This window comes from Rhodnius prolixus, unplaced genomic scaffold (genome assembly GCF_049639745.1).
Source record: "Rhodnius prolixus isolate KJV_2025 unplaced genomic scaffold, Rpr scaffold_10, whole genome shotgun sequence".
In the NCBI taxonomy this organism is placed as follows: Eukaryota; Metazoa; Arthropoda; class Insecta; order Hemiptera; family Reduviidae; genus Rhodnius; species Rhodnius prolixus.
Window position 1 is genome coordinate 28569835 of NW_027411615.1, and position 17645 is coordinate 28587479.

Below are 17645 nucleotides of genomic sequence, written 5' to 3' on the forward strand. Positions count from 1 at the left end.
CACAGTTATAAAGGACAGAGGCGGGGGAAAAAAAGAGGAGAAAGGGTTTTAAAGATAGTGCGAGTGAAGAATAGAGGCGGGTAATTATTTTTTGAAGGAAGTGGCAAGCTGCGGAAGAGGCTTAAAAGGAGGGAAGATTCACTTGGTGTAATTTGGAAGCAATAACAAGGGGCCGGCTTGCTGCTCAAGTAAATAGAATAGAGTGGAGCACTTTAGGGAGTAGAAGATGAAGTTTGAGTGAGCTGGCTCACTAGGTGAAGAAAATGAACGGCCAGAAAATGTAGACTAATACTGCCAGAGGAAGTGATGAGTCTAAGCCTGAATTTGATGAAGCAGATGGTTTGCAAGAGGATTGCGGTGAGTGAATTGCGTTTAGAACGAAGCAAAGACTCGATGGAGGTAGCTAGACGAGGAACAACCCCTTTCATCTATAGCTACACTTCATCACTCTGTATTAAGGAAGCTGTGGCAATGTATTTAATATTGTCTCTTTCGCTCTTTAAGAGATACGTTTTAAATTATTATTTTATTTCTTTCATCACTGATTTTTATTATTGCAACAAAATGAGCTCAAAGAGTTGTAAAAATAACCGCTTACACTCATAAACACGAGAGAGAGAACATACGGCCCAACAAGTTAGAAGTGCAATTGCACATCAGTAAGCCAAGCACAATTTGTATAATTGTACTTCATATTCTCCAAATTTCACTTAAAACACACACAACCTTTTTAAACTAAGAATTTCAATAAATATTTCCCAAAATCCTAAAAGTTAGGATTTGTGAGCACATTAAGTACCGAGTTCCTTCTTGAATACACGAAATGAAATTCAATCCTTATTAATTGAATACCTCGCATGATGGACATCTGATTCCACTGCATTGTGCAGCTCTCTTCTTTTGCAATAACAAGATATCCTGATTGGAATGTTGGAATCGTAGGAATAAAACCTATTTTCCCCCAATCATAGATTCGTTTTTAATGGAATACTCCGCACTCATTGACGCTACTTATTAGCAACAGTTAATTCAATAATTTTTGAATTATTCCATATGTACGAGGGTCGTTTGAAAAGTCCGTGCAAAAATAAAAACTACTTAATTTTTTAGGGTAAACCTTTTTAATTTTTCAACATAGTCTCCTTTTAGGCTTATACACTTCGTCCAACGCTGCTCTAGTTTGTTGATCCCTTCCGAATAATAGGATTGGTCCAAGTCTGAAAAATAGCCATTCGTTTCTGCAATCACCTCCTCGTTTGAATAAAATCTTTTTCCCGCCAGCCATTTCTTCATATTGGGGAACAAATAGTAGTCCGAGGGAGCCAAGTCTGGAGAATAGGGGGGATGTGAAACGAGTTGGAACCCTATTTCCATTAATTTTGCGACCACAACTGCTGAGGTGTGAGCTGGTGCGTTGTCGTGATGGAAAAGGACTTTTTTGTGGGCCAATCGTGGGCGTTTTTCTTGCAGCTCGGTTTTCAAACGGTCCAATAACGATGAATAAAATGCACCTGTAATAGTTTTACCCTTTTCCAGATAGTCGATGAGGATTATTCCTTGCGAATCCCAAAAGACAGTCGCCATAATCTTTCCGGCCGAAGGAACGGTCTTCGCCTTTTTTGGCGCAGATTCCCCCTTGGTAACCAATTGCTTAGATTGTTCTTTGGTCTCAGGAGTGTAGTGATGTATCCATGTTTCATCCACAGTGACGAAACGACGCTTAAAGTCCTGCGGATTCTTCTGGAACAGCTGCAAACCGTCCTTGCAACACTTCACACGATTTCGTTTTTGGTCAAGCGTGAGCAATCGCGGCACCCATCTTGCGGATAGCTTTGCCATGTCCAAATGTTGATGCAAAATATTATGTACCCATTCATTCGAGATGCCCACAGCACTAGCAATCTCACGCACCTTCACTCTTCTGTCATCCATCACCATATCATGGATTTTATCAATGATTTCTGGAGTAGTAACCTCAACAGGGGGTCCAGAACGTTCAGCGTCACTTGTGCCCATATGGCCACTCTGAAAATTTTGAAACCACTTATAAACTGTTCTAATCGAAGGTGCAGAGTCACCATAATGTTTATCAAGCTTCTCTTTAGTCTCCTGAGGCGTTTTGCCTTTCATAAAGTAGTGTTTAATCAACACACGAAATTCTTTTTCGTCCATTTTTTGAAAATCACTCGACTTCCTCGATTCAAACGAATGCCAAACACAAAGAAATAGACCGATCTGGCTGAAACTTGGTGTGTGTTCTTCCAAGAGATGCTACTAACTAAACATAACCTCGATACGCGCCAGTACTGCTATCTCTCTGACTTTGCACGGACTTTTCAAACGACCCTCGTATGTAGTTCTATCAGAAAGACTGACAAATGTTACTATCAACAAAGTATTGCCCAGTAAACCAGTTAAGCAACGAATTTAGTTTTAAAAAAACCCACAGTGTGCGGAATTAAAATCAGACAATGACCGTGTATGCACGTCGAACGCAGGGTAAAACAACCAAAAGTTTACGTCATAATAGTCACTGCAAGCGACTTTTTCTGCAATCTCTGGGGCTTGAGATTACAGAGCATTCTGTGCTCATTCAAAAATCTTGCACCGCTTCACTTATGCATTGCCTAGTTTACTAGAGAAGCAAGAGCTTTTACAAGGAAGAAAAGAGCTTTGAATTCTGTGCAAAATGGGAGTCATGCTCGTACTGAGGTCTGAACCTCTAAGGTGAAAACGGCATTGCACAAGGGTTGAGAGCTTCTATTTGTGTGCTTAATTCCCAATCTCTAATGCGGAGACCAAACATGTACCAACCTCTTGTCATTTGGCTAGCTCCCACCGCAGTTCTGTTGGTAAGATAAAGGAAACATCCCGCCAAATAATATTCTTATTGTATTTTATATTAAAATTTCGAGTTTTTATAGTTAATGGCAATTTTATATTTTTTAGCGAACAAGTATACACGTCGAACGCACCGTAACAGAGATTTGGTTTGACGTTTATACATGTCAAACACGCTTAACTGGTTAAGTTGATATTATATGTGTTATGTGTTCATTTTGTTTACTTCTATTCTAAAATCTTGCTTACTTTATATTTTTGTTTGAATTTCAAGATCTTTTCGTAGCTCAGATCTACTTAGTTTTTTTTGCCAGGATATATATTTCATTTTGTTGTATGCTATATCATTTTAGTCAGTCCTCCGGCATTGCTAGTCATTGTATCAAAGAAATAAAACTAAAATAGAATAATAACGATAATATTAATGAAGGCCGCATTTGCGTTATGTTTAAATTAGTAGTATTTGAACATCGCGACAGACGGCCATGATAGTCTCTATTGTCTACGATGTAAGAAATAATTTGCAAAAAAATAGTTTGTTTTATGTAATTTTGTAAATATACTTCGTACTGCAAGTGTATTTTGTTTATTTATAATATACTTCATTCAGTTAATTGCTAATAATTTTTTTTTTTTTTAAATAAGGGGTTACATACAGGATTTTAATTTCAGAACTAGACGAACTGAACAACACTTTTTTTAGTCTCGAAACAGTGGAAATGATTACTAATTAACCATTGAAAAGTTAAGTGCTTTTTGTTTAGAAGAACAAGCGGGGATGGATGCAATGTACAACTCTGGACCGTTTAGCCAGGCAACCGTGCATTTGGTTTGTTGCTTTTTGTTCCCAATGGCATGCATTCCAGTCTGTAAAAAACCACTATTGCTACTAGCGGTGTTACTGCAGCCCTAATGTATGCATACCGTAGGGTGAACGTCGCTTTAATTATGAAATTAAGAATAAAATAAAGCTTCTAAGAAATAAGAAATAATTAATTGCATAATTAAAAAGAATACTTAATTAATAAGAAAGATAATGAATAGGATATAAAGAGATGCTGGTGAATGCATTGCATAAATGAAGCCAATAATGCTTCAAAGGAATACCTGATTATGGTTATGATTATACAGGTAAGACTGATAGACTGGTTTAGCATGGTAACAAGCTCAAAATGAAATATACTTTGAATTAAATAAAGTTATAGGCCTCTAGCGTACCGGTATTTCTTTAATAAGATTAGTATAACATAAAGGCCTCTACATGTTATTCCCTTATCTCTAGATTATATTCTAGTATTATACTAAAGTATAACGCAGAAATTAATTTAGAAATCAATTAGTAATCGTAATTGCTTTAATTAATTGTACCAAAATGTTTACAGCGTTGAGGATTTCATTATTCTATGTTCCGCTTCCGTAATGTAAGGTATTCTGAACTTATAGATAATATTAACTTTTTGGCCTTTTTTTAATAATAAGCAGATTTTTATGTAAAGGTAACGCCTATTATTTTTACGCGGGCTTTAGTCCAATTCCAAAATTTGTTGTCGCGGACGGAAGTGACCAGCAACTATACTCAAATATAAATTCCTTTTATTAACCGTTATCTAAAATCCAAGGCTTAGATTGGGAATCGAACCCTGGACCGCAATATATCTTAGTTTTGTGGGCCACGCCTCAAAACTCTCTGCTATTTTGATACCTTTCTACTTCAACAGAAGTACAAATTAACTTTGAATCTGAAATTCCGTCCATTTAGGATATATTTATCACGAACTCTTGCATAGCTCATAGCCGATTTACAATATTGGATGTCACATGCCGATTTACTCTTTTTGTCATTACTTTGTCGCCATTTGTTTGAAAATATTATCTCTTGCTAAGTCGCCCGTTTCTAATTCTTTGAACATATAGCGATGACCACTTTGCTATCATCATACAAAAAAATATATGTAGGATAAATAGGCAAATAGAAAGATATGTAGGAATGTAATCTTATCTATTTTCAGTTTTATTTAGTCACATATCTTTGTTCAGTTTCGTAGGCTTACATTTAAATAAATTTTAAAGAGTGTTGGAGGTCTACTGCAACCTCGAAGTAAACCTCTAGAAGCAAAGAAATTCCTTCCCAAATTCTTTCCATGTTTTCCCGTTATCACATTATTTTCTGACCGCCATCTAGGCTAATGAAAAGAAATAAATGGGGTGACGATAGATTCTGGTGAGGGTTTTTCCGAAAAAAGACCACTTTTTGGGTGCACTCAGGGAAAAAAGAGAGGCATCACCCGAAAAAAAAGGTGATTACAACGGGAGATCTAAAAGCGATGGTAGATTGGAAGGATATACAATCTTCAAAGTCTTATCTTTTAGTAGAGAAGAAAAATTTGAAGCCCAGTCTGTCCCGCTATTTGTAGGAAGAACACATTCCTTATTACATTTTCATCTATTTTCCAGGTAAAAAGAGATCCTGAAGAATGGCGAATCTAAAAGCGAAGACATTATGCTCTCTACAACAAAGAGTTATCTCTGATTCAATCATATCCTCACTGATGGATTCTTAATTCTCTGTTTTTACTTTTCCACACTTTCCTCGTATGAACCAGCTTTTTCTCGGCTTGATTTTAGCCTACTCCCACCCGGGAAATCTATTTGTCAACCAAAATGACCCAATTTCCTTCTCAATTTCTGTCAATTTAATTGTTCAATTTCATTCCATGAATTTTTTGGGGAACACATGCCAGATAGACAAACCACGTTCCCAATTCGTTTTTTTCTGTTCAGCCTATTTCTTGGAGTCGCCGCCGAGAAAATATCCAATATAGCATCCTCCATCCTTAATGCCCAGAAATTTGTTCTTTTGTCCGTTTTCTTCCCCTAAGATGAGCTGTTTTTGCCTTGTATCTACCTTCTGGCGAAAAATTAAAAATTTATAAGGAAAGGAGACCAAGGGATATGTTATACTTAGTATATCTCGAAGGGCAGACTCCTCTTTAATGCGTCGAAAAGCCAAAACCAAATGCAGAGATCGTATACGGTTGGAAAGGGCTTCTCAAGAACAATCGAATGGTAAAAGTCGCAAAGCCGGTGGAGTCGCCATATATCGCAACATCAATAGCTTCACTGATTGTAATAGAGTGAACATTGACATTTCGGAAATTTATTTGGAAATGAAAGACGCAAAAGCTGGTGATGTCTGTCTAGTAAACGAAAAAGGCCAATGGCATCTTCAAATTCGTACTCGGGCGTGTGTATATCCATCCGGGCACAGCGTTAGCAGAAATTAAAATCTTTATGTTACGACCGTTGTTAAAATATTCCAAAATCATCACTAAAATTATACCCGATTACGAGCCTGATCTTACTACACCAATTATGTTAGTTGGAGACTTTAATGTTGATGTCTCACAAAACCGCTCATTGCCCGACTTCAGCGCGTTCAATTTGTCTTATATTGAAACTTCTCCAACAACATTAGGTAGTACCTATATTGAATTAACGTTTACCAGAAATCTCGATGTATCTTGTATGCCATTTGTGTCGTACTTTTCGTATAACAGACCTATAATTAATAAAGTTATATTGTAACACAGTAATAATTTGTTTCCTTGATTTCATCCTAAATGCATAAATAAAAATATTTTATATAAAAAATATAACCCGTTACGTAAACGTATTCACGTACAACACACGGCCGTGTCCATGACACAGACACAGTGGAGCTTTTTTTTTTATGACAATTGGACACTGTTTAGGCCTAATCTTCCTCTATACTCTCAAAACGGAGGTTTTAGCGCATGAAAAAAGTCAAATTAATAATTCATTAATAATCCATAGTAACTAGTCATTTAATCATTAAGATCATTCTTATAATGAAAAGGGTCAATGAAAATCTAAATTCTTTATTTGTAATAATTTAAAACGGATATGACAATGAAATTTTGAAACATTAGTTTCACAATACTTTGTTTTACTAAACGGAAATCTCGTCATATTTACTAACGAACAAAATGACTAGTTCTACAAACAAACAATACATTTACATACACATTTATAGCGATGTTTACTTACTGTAAAGAGAAAACAACGTTCACTCCAGCCAGTATGACAATGGGCAGAAGGCAATAACCAAGTACGGTGACCACAACTCCAAAACTAACTCCAGTTTCGGTCATCAGTGACAAGAGCATATATATGCCAACACATCCGAGCACGCCCAGTCCGTAAATATAGCCAAAGTGTACTTTTCCACTCTATATGTAACAAACAGACAAACAATACAGATATTAGATAATAACTTTGTAGTATTCAAACAAAAATACCTGGGTTAGCCCATTAAAGGGGCTAAGGTAATAGCCCCAAAACACAAATAGTGTTAGCAAGGTGATGTAAATTATCTAGCTCTTCTTTTTGTTTTTTTAGTCGAAAGCAATAAACACGCTGCGTATTTTATAGATCGGCCACTCTATTGTAGATGTTCTAACCAACCAAATTTTGGTGACTCTAAATCATACTCCATGTTCTCTAGCAACTAAATCATAGCGACAGAATTTCAGAGCAGAAGAGCATTAAAGGCACTGAAGGATGAGCATAAATGTTTTATTAATAGTTTATGAGAAGATACTGTATAAGTGGCAGCAAGAGATGACACAGACAGAATCAATAGACTGTCAGGACTTCTTCCTCCAGGACAAGGAGTTACTTACTTCATAACCTTGAATGGTTTAAGAACACTAAATTATAGTCCTTTTTGAGCGTACAGTTGTTGAGTCACCAATTTCGTTTCCATATTAAGATGTTTCACATCAAAACTGATCAATATCCTTTCTTGGGATAATTAAACAGAGGCATTTCCCATCCTAGGATTTACTCCTTAAATCTTGAGTTTTCCTTATTAGAATTGAAAGCAAGATTCATAAAAGGCTGTCCATTTTAATGATAAATAAATAATAATTGACTGTGACTGCCTTTCTGAATAGTAAGTAAAAAGTAAAGTAGAGTAATCGCCTATTTTTTCATGCGGGGCTTAACGTCCAACTACCAATTAGGTGTCGTGGACGGAGGCGACTAGCAAACATACTTTACTGTAAATTTCAGCTATTAACCATTAAATAGAATCCAAGGCCTAAGACCGGGGAATCGAACCCAGTACCACAATATATATTAGCTTCGCAGGTCTCGTCTCTAACCGCTCGGCTACCGTGGCGCCTTTCTGAATACAAGCTACCAAATTGGTTTTCAGATAGTGTTCAAATCTTGACGTAAACGTACGTCGCACTTTACGTAGTCAAAATTTTACAAAGCTAAATTAACTTTTTCTTTTGGCTTAATTGAAGCTTACCTTAAATTTAGCCCATTACATTCAGAATGTGATAGCTTTGAATAAAAGTTTTGTTACATTTAATGGAACATTTTTTTCAAAAATGTGAGTCACAAATTTTTTGAAAAATTAAATGTATGTTTACGACACCTAATTTATAGTTTTGTCTGTAAAGTCCGCCTGACAAGATACGACAGTACTCATGCACTTCATTGTTTACAAAGTCAGCAATCGTTGGACTTGATTTAGAAATTAGGGGATGTGATTCTTTATTTAAAAATATAGGACGAATCTTTCAATTTACCAATTTGATTGATTCATTTGGTTAGATTATAAAATTTCGAACGATTATAACTTTTTGTAGGTTACAATCATTTGATCAATATTACCATTTATAAACTTTACATATTCATCCAATCACAATGACGCATCGGAGCCCCGATAGGTTGCCACAGGCTGCCGATACTCCTAAGTCTTAAACAAATACATTCATTCAAATCAACAATCAAGTTTGTATTGGCCATTCAATTGCAGTTTGTTTAGATAGTATCTCAACAAAATCAGGCATGTTTATACTTGTCTTCTGCCTGCCTAACTAACTGTACTTTATCATTACTGGTAGTTCGTTCCTAAAGCTATGTGGGTTTACTAAACCTTAATAAATTGGCTAAACTTAAATTTATTTATTTATTTTATTTAACTGGAATAATTAAAAGTAAAACTGGGGGAAAAAAGGGGTACAGTAATGAAACAGCAAACTATTTATGGTTCTTAACCAAATTAATACAGACTTTGCGTACTTGATTGTCGTAGGATCGCCTTGCAGAAAAATCGCCGGCCACCGGCTGAAAAATAGTTGAATAATTTTTTATCCACCTTGATGGATATGAAAATCCAATTCGTCACAAATAAAAAAAGAACCCCAAAACAAAAAAACTCATGCTACACTATGCAAACGACAGCTGATAGATTACTGCAGCCAACACACACAAAACTGGCAAAAATACAAATGGCAGGAGAAGACAGGAGTATTTTTCTTTTTGTTTTATGATTTTTGCACTAAAAAAAAAATCAATTGTTTACTAAAATGTAAAGTGAATCAACTATTGTTTGATGAAGATCCAAATTGATATATATGAAGTTTTTAATTTTAGGCCGGACAAAAGGAAAATAAAGTATTGTTCATTGTTTTGAAATTGTGGCCATCACATTTTTTTGTTACAAAAGAAAACAAAGCGATTGAGTGAAAACTCGCTTGAAGAATTTATTTTTCATTCTGTTGATTAAAATTAATTTACTTTCTGCGTGGGGAAAATGTGTGAATTAAGTCAGTAGTTGGGAGAAGACAAGTTTAATTATATTGCCAATTATGTCAAAGAAGTACTGATCCCAAAAATTTGTTCCTAGTTATATTTTCCTTTAGGTTCTAATATATAATAATCCATTGAGCAAAGACAAAAGTACTAGCCCTAAATTCCTTGTAAGAACTCGCGGAAAAAAGTTATAGCCGATTAGAATGAATGCAAGGAATAGATTAGATAAGGATTACATGATTTTAATTTCGGTTAAGCTATAAGGATGGCAGGAATATAGAGTACTGATCCATCCATTAGTTGTAAGTTTGTATGTAAATAGTTGTTTGTAGTAGAGGGATGAATGTGTGAAGCGGAGGTATTTATAAGTAAGAATGGAGAGTGAGTGATATTCTAGTGATAAGCACCTAGACGATGCTGGATGTATGGCGAAAAAAAAAGCTTGGAGCCTGGAATGAAATCTGTTGCAGAATGATGTGGAGATAAGAGGCACCCAGAAGAACTCCGACAATAATGTGCACTGCGAAATTAATAGAACTGGCTAATAGGAGATACTTCGGCTTAAAAGTCAGTTAATCTCCAGGTCGAGGTCTAAGTTAAGACTTTACAAGACCCTTATCCGACCCGTCTTAACATACGTCTTAGAGTGCTTGGTCACCACTAGAAATAATGAGTTTGTTCTCCATAGATTCGAAAGAAAAATTTTTCGAAGCATTTCCATTTTGGATGGCGAAACATGGTGACTGAGAAGTAACGCGGAACAAAGGAGTTTGTACAGGGACGTCGACGTGGTGAGTTGGATAAAGCTTGGGATGCCTTCGTTGAGCAGTACATGTAGGCAGAATGAATCCTGAAGAAATACTACATAATGTAATTAAAGAAAATATATATGGCACCGTCAAGATCGTGATGGGGTTTCTAAGGATGCGAGAACTCTCCCAGATGTCCGAAACTAGACGGTGGCGGATAAGCACCTAGACGATGCTGGCTGTATGGCGAAAGCCAATGCCAAAAAAAAAAAGGCAAAAACAAATCGCAGCCATTGAACATGCTTCATCATCTAAACAAATTAATGTAAGAAATCAACTCTTAATTCCGAACTAAACCAAAAAACAATCTTTATTATTAACAAAATAGAACAAACACTATGAATTTTATTCAAGTTAAAGTAACCAACTTCTTTCCTAAGAAGTGGTATAGTTAGTGTTGGTCGGCTTACAGGTCAAATCTAACCATGGAGAATGCATTATTCATTTCCTGATTTTAATGTGAACAAAGCTGGGATGAAGACAATAACTCTAGGGTTCTCTTTTACTGCAAGTATTGCAATCAAATGCAGATTTCTTTTTTTTATTCTTCAAATTGGAATTTTTTACTTAAGTAGAAACTCGGAAAAAATAAATTGGATATCAATTTTATTTGAAATTCTTGTTCAAGAAAAATGATTATAATATAATGTGGGTGTGTTTCGGTAAGTCAAGCTTTCTCAGGAGTCTTTACATTAAAATGATTTAGGTTCAATATATTATTCACACCTCTATTTAAATTCACTCAGTTATAAAGAATATACATATCTACAATTGTGTAAAGTATCAAAATTCAAGGTAAAATATTTGTGGAGATATTGAGCGTCAAATTTTGAAAATCTCTTTTCATGTTCAAGATTTGATATCTAATAAAGTAAAGTAGTAAAGTAATTGCCTGTATTTTCAGGCGGGCTAGATGTCCAACTACCTAATTAGGTGTCTTGGACGGAGGCGACTAGCAAACATATTTTACTGTAAATTTCTTTTATTAACCATTAAATAAAATCCAAGGCTAAGACCGGGAATCGAACCCAGTACATACGAGGGTCGTTTGAAAAGTCCGTGCAAAAATAAAAACTACTTAATTTTTTGGAGTAAACCTTTTTTATTTTTCAACATAGTCTCCTTTTAGGCTTATACACTTCGTCCAACGCTGCTCTAGTTTGTTGATCCCTTCCGAATAATAGGATTTGTCCAAGTCTGAAAAATAGCCATTCGTTTCTGCAATCACCTCCTCGTTTGAATAAAATCTTTTTCCCGCCAGCCATTTCTTCATATTGGGGAACAAATAGTAGTCCGAGGGAGCCGAGTCTGGAGAATAGGGGGGATGTGAAACGAGTTGGAACCCTATTTCCATTAATTTGGCGACCACAACTGCTGAGGTGTGAGCTGGTGCGTTGTCGTGATGGAAAAGGACTTTTTTGTGGGCCAATCGTGGGCGTTTTTTTGCAGCTCGGTTTTCAAACGGTCCAATAACGATGAATAATACGCACCTGTAATAGTTTTACCCTTTTCCAGATAGTCGATGAGGATTATTCCTTTCGAATCCCAAAAGACAGTCGCCATAATCTTTCCGGCCGAAGGAACGGTCTTCGCCTTTTTTGGCGCAGATTCTCCCTTGGTAACCCATTGTTTAGATTGTTCTTTGGTCTCAGGAGTGTAGTGATGTATCCATGTTTCATCCACAGTGACGAAACGACGCTTAAAGTTCTGCGGATTCTTCTGGAACAGCTGCAAACCGTCCTTGCAACACTTCACACGATTTCGTTTTTGGTCAAGCGTCAGCAATCGCGGCACCCATCTTGCGGATAGCTTTGTCATGTCCAAATGTTGATGCAAAATATTATGTACCCGTTCATTCGAGATGCCCACAGCACTAGCAATCTTACGCACCTTCACTCTTCTGTCATCCATCACCATGGATTTTATCAATGATTTCTGGAGTAATAACCTCAACAGGGCGTCCAGAACGTTCAGCGTCACTTGTGCCCATATGGCCACTCCGAAAATTTTGAAACCACTTATAAACTGTTCTAATCGAAGGTGCAGAGTCACCATAATGTTTATCAAGCTTCTCTTTAGTCTCCTGAGGCGTTTTGCCTTTCATAAAGTAGTGTTTAATCAACACACGAAATTCTTTTTCGTCCATTTTTTGAAAATCACTCGACTTCCTCGATTCAAACGAATGCCAAACACAAAGAAATAGACCGATCTGGCTGAAACTTGGTGTGTGTTCTTCCAAGAGATGCTACTAACTAAACATAACCTCGATACGCGCCAGTAGTGCTATCGCTCTGACTTTGCACGAACTTTTCAAACGACCCTCGTATTTTACTGTAAATTTCTTTTATTAACCATTAAATAAAATTCAAGGCTAAGACCGGGAATCGAACCCAGTACATATTAGCTTTGCAGGTTTCGCCTCTTAACCGCTCGGCTACCGTGGCGCCTTTGATATCTAATAACTCGCTTGGAAATTTTCAAAACTAAATGATATTTTGTTCAAATAAATATTATATTCATCATTATTAATGAAAATAAATATTTGTTCTAAATTGCTTTCAAGATACATTACTTGAAGGAAGATGTAAGGTGTTTAATTCTGTTACTACTGTATCTAACGTTGTTTGAACCTTCGAATACCAATATGTCCCATCATAGTGTTCAGACATTTGTGAAATATTGTTCATACATAATAAATATTCAGCCCTTACAATAGGGTTAAACAACTGATGATCGATATACCTTAGAAAAAAAGATGAGAAGTGTTCAATTTTTTAACATCTTACATTGTATTTCTGTACCAATCACTTGCTCCGTAGATTCCAGACTTCAATCAATTAAATTTGAGTCAGATAAAATAGATTACATATTACAATACAAAATTCAAGATAGAATAATTATAATTTGGGGGGCAACTGTAATCCAATTTTTGTTATGCTTAATATTTCTTGTTGAACGGCTAGAACTCTGTCGAATTATACTCAAAAAATTTTTGAATTTGGCGTTTTCAGCGATTGTCGCTGAGCATTCACAATCGCAGAATCACATTTTTTTTAAAAAATCTCTATTTCGTACTTAGTTGACTCCAAAATTTCGGTAATTACTCTTCAAAAATTTTATTCTGGACATAAGTGAAACGTCCTTTTACTAAAAGAATACGAAGTAAACGTAAATAACTTCGATTTTTCCATTTCATTTATTTTTTTTTTTGAAAATTATCATCGAATAATAAAGGAAGCAAAAATCGACAAACTGTCAAAAGAAGTGCCATTTAAAAGTGTAATTTATTCAAATTCATAATACTGGGATGTAGCTGGAACATTATTGGCACGATCCCAACAAACATTGGAATATATAGGAGACGTTATCACTTTTAATAGCTTGCTATAGCTAGAATATTAATAACGGAAAATGTAATTAATGAGAAAATAAGGGAAATGAGGTTTGCTAGTTTTTCTTTTTCTTTTATCTAAATATAGTTTATTTATTTATTATGTGCACGTATTGAGTGGGGGCATCTAGAAAGGTTTTCAGTAAATACTGAACCACATATTCTAAAAAGCAAAATAACAGCAGTAAAATTGCAACCATCTGATAGCTTTTACTCAAATCAGAACAAAAAAATCATTCCTAACTTCCTAATAAATAAATTGAGGTACAAAAATATAATTTTGATTCAACTCAATCATTTCGAAAGAAGATTTTGAGATTTTGAAATGTAACTAGTTGTTTTATCTTATAATCGCTTCAATAGCCTGCAAATAAGTCTCCAAAATCAGAGATTGGATTTACCAGTATATTTCCTGTGGTCTGTCGCTATGTTAAACGTGTCCGATGTTACAACAATAGAGTTAATTTAGATTTTAAATCAAGAGATAGGGTAAAGTGCCCAAATTTCGTTCCCCTTAAGTATATTGAATTTTATTGTAAAATAAAAAATAATAATAACTTCGACTAAATTTCTATGGTTACCTTGAAGATTCAGTTATTGATATTTGCAATAATATTGTAAATTATACAAGAAACGCAAAAAATATAATTAAAAAACAGTACACTTTTAGTTGTTTAAAAAAAGTGTTCTTAATTTCGTCCCCTCGGCTACAAGTAAAAACAAAATATTGGGTAATAAGGAATATAGTGTTTTTTTATAATACTATACAGGGTGAACCAGTAAGTATTGTCCATAGGCCTACTGTGTGTCAGTACACCTAAAGTGGAGTTCAATGACGTATTGGCCAACTACATATTTTCCTCTGTTCTTGAGTGACGTCACTTAAAATTTAATTTAATTTTTTTTAAAACAGTGGAAAATATGAAGTTGGCCAATACGTCATTGAACTCCCTTTAGATGTACTACACACAGTAGGCCTGTGGACCAATACTTACTGGTTCACCCTGTATATTGATACACAAATCTCAAATAAGATGAAAAGTCAAAACTCTGAACAAATTTCACTGAAAAAAACTGGCATGTCTTTTGTTTGAGAAATAGCCGTACTCATTTCAAAATAAAGACAATATGAGGACTCGCCCTAAGCAACATTAATATTTTAACGAACCTTTAAAAGATAGGAATACGTTTTGAAACACTACCAAATATCACAACTAAACAATGACTAAAAATATAACACTTCAAAACTCGGCTGGACATGAACCGTACCCCGAGTTGACGTATCCAAACGATTACTGCTGCCTCAATGTAGCTTTCTTAAAATTGCCATTAGTGTGCAATACTTGGCGATTGTTTTAAGTAAGGGGACGAAATTAGGCGCAGGGACTAAATTTGGACACTTTACCCTACAGTAAAACGTTATTATTTCTTAAATTTTTATCTAGAAATGGTTGGAACTGTATTCGGATCCAGATCAAAATAACAGGATTCTGTGCAACGGAGTTTATTCAACCAAACAATTCTCAACTCAGAACTCACAACTCGCAACACTTATATGAATATAAGAGAATAGAACTTATGCTAACAAATTAACAATGAATATGGCATTACCACATTTGTCTGCTTCTCCGGATCCAAAACCCAAAACTAGATACAAAATCCTTAACAAAAACTTACAGTTTAAAATGTTAAGTATAAGGGTTGATTAAACGCCAAAAGGTACACAAATCAGCGAGTACCCAACATCTCATTAATAGTTAAGTAATTCTACTGCATTAATTTTCATTAATAAGTTATTTTTTGGAATTTATTAGATGTCACAGACCCTTTTGGAATAAGCAATTCTATCATTATAATCTGATAAGGTGTTAAGTCGGAACCGTAACTACCACTGGAGAGATCTTTTTATAGAATGATTATAGTTGCGTTCCCCCAAACCATCCTCAATAACAATTTTTTTGAAAAAGCGTTTTGAATAACATAGGAAGGTATTTGTACGTAAATAGCAAAATTAAACTGCGATTTCAGTACTTCCTTTTAGGAGGAGTAAGAAAAATAAACTACGATTGCAGTACTTCTCCCTAAAAGGCAAAGAGGAAAGATTTTTTAATCGAACGACAATTCATTGATTTAAATCGGTTCACTCATTGATAATTTAAACGATTGCAGTACTTCCTCTTAGTAGGTGTAAGAGCAAGATGGCACTTCACAGCCACGTAGAGGAGCTTTAACCATTTATTCGAGCTGAATTTTATCAAAATCGGACTAAGCGTTATAGAAATATTGGTAATAATAGTTTTAGAAAGGGCCTTATTTGGGTGGGGCAAACTCCCCTCCTTATGAGGCACGGCGTCGAGACTTTTAAAGTGCAAATCTGTACAAAATTTCGATTCGAATGACCCTTCATTCATGAAAATCGGTTCACGTGTCGATAATTTGCAACGATTGCTATACTTCCCCTTAACAAGTGTAAGAGCTGATCGCCGCTTTAATGTTACGTAGGGGAGCCCTAACCCTATCATCCTACCAAATTTTATCAAAATCGGGCCAAGATTTACAGAGTAATTAGTAATAATAATTTTGGAGGGGGCCTTACATAAAGGGGGCTAACTCCTTTCCCATTCGATGTACAGCGTCGAGACCCCCAAAAGGCACATCTACATAAAATTCCGAATCGAATGACACCTCATTCATGAATATCGGTTCACGCGTTTAGGCGCTACGTTGTTTACAAAAAAGGTAACAAGAAGAACAAGAACAAGAAGAACAAGAACAAGAACATTTTTTGAAAAAGCGGTTTTTGCTCATTTTCAGCAACTTTTTTCTCGAAACCTATAAGATCTGGGTTGTTGCAAAAAAATTACAGTTATAAAGGAGGGTTTGCCCTATAATTTAAAGAAAATTTGGGAATTTTATCTTTTATAGAAAAAGAGAAAAAAAATTTCAAAGTTGGGTGTTTTTCAACGTTACGCTTTTTCGTGCAGTTTTTGATGGTCAACCCTTATACAACTGTCCTACCGGACAGTTTTAATATACTACAAAATTGAATACTAATAATGTTCTTAACACACTAATCATATGATAGTTATTCCAGAACTCTAAATAGAAACATACGTTATTCTAAAATATAAACCCATATGTGGTGCACTAACAGGAACTTCTGAGTGGCTCTCTCCATTCCAAAGAGCGGAGAAGATGTTCAAAGAAGCATTGTACGCAGTGTAGTATCGGCAGAAATCACAATCATCCCAAAAGCCAGTAAAATTACAGCAAGCGAATCTGTAATATTTTCTGCGGATCCTAATCCAGTTGTTATTCACAGAAACATTCAAAACAAATTCCACTCGTTCAGGTAGGGAAAACAAATTTTAAAACAAGGAGAGAAAATGTTATTGGAATTAAGGACGAAATTAAATTAACGTTATTTTCACCGTCAGAAACAGAAAAAGTACCAAATTTAATATCAGACCATTGAAATTTTACGAATTAATATAAAAGTAAAATTGTTCTTCATAAAGGAGGACACTGAACATTCTCGTATAATGTAATTTTAAAGCTACTTTTTTTTACGAAGCTTTTAATAAAGCTTACCCTTGCTACACCGTTTGAAGCAACTTTTACTGGATATAATTCATCTTTTTACCCCCCTTATGTGCCCTATTTATTTAGGGAGTTCTAAGTAGAAAGTTTGCAAATTTTCTTCCATCTTTTCTAAACCAAGTTTGGTTAGACAATAATCCCAACATTTTGGCTCGAGTGCTTTACTTAGATATTCAAGTAGCAACTATAAGGTATTCTATTTCCGCTCTCAATATAGGATCACTTGCGGCATTTTAATTTTGTTTCATTGTTCGATAATATATATTCTACTTGATACGCTTGCAAACCACGCCAATCTAACCCCATCTGGCCGAGAGTGATCACTGGCCGATTTTGAATGATTAAGGAAGTGTTACTGATAGAAAACCAATGAA

General features: G+C 35.3%; 1 protein-coding gene across 1 annotated transcript in view; it reads right to left on the bottom strand.

Annotated features, from left to right (window-relative positions):
- Positions 1 to 17645, bottom strand: part of Yip1d1 (Yip1 domain-containing 1) — a 293838-nt gene that overhangs the window by 15664 nt on the left and 260529 nt on the right. Inside the window, exon 3 of the mRNA XM_074133061.1 lies at positions 6910 to 7091. Coding sequence (XP_073989162.1) covers positions 6910 to 7091 — 182 coding nt within the window. The remainder of the gene's footprint in view (positions 1 to 6909; positions 7092 to 17645) is intronic.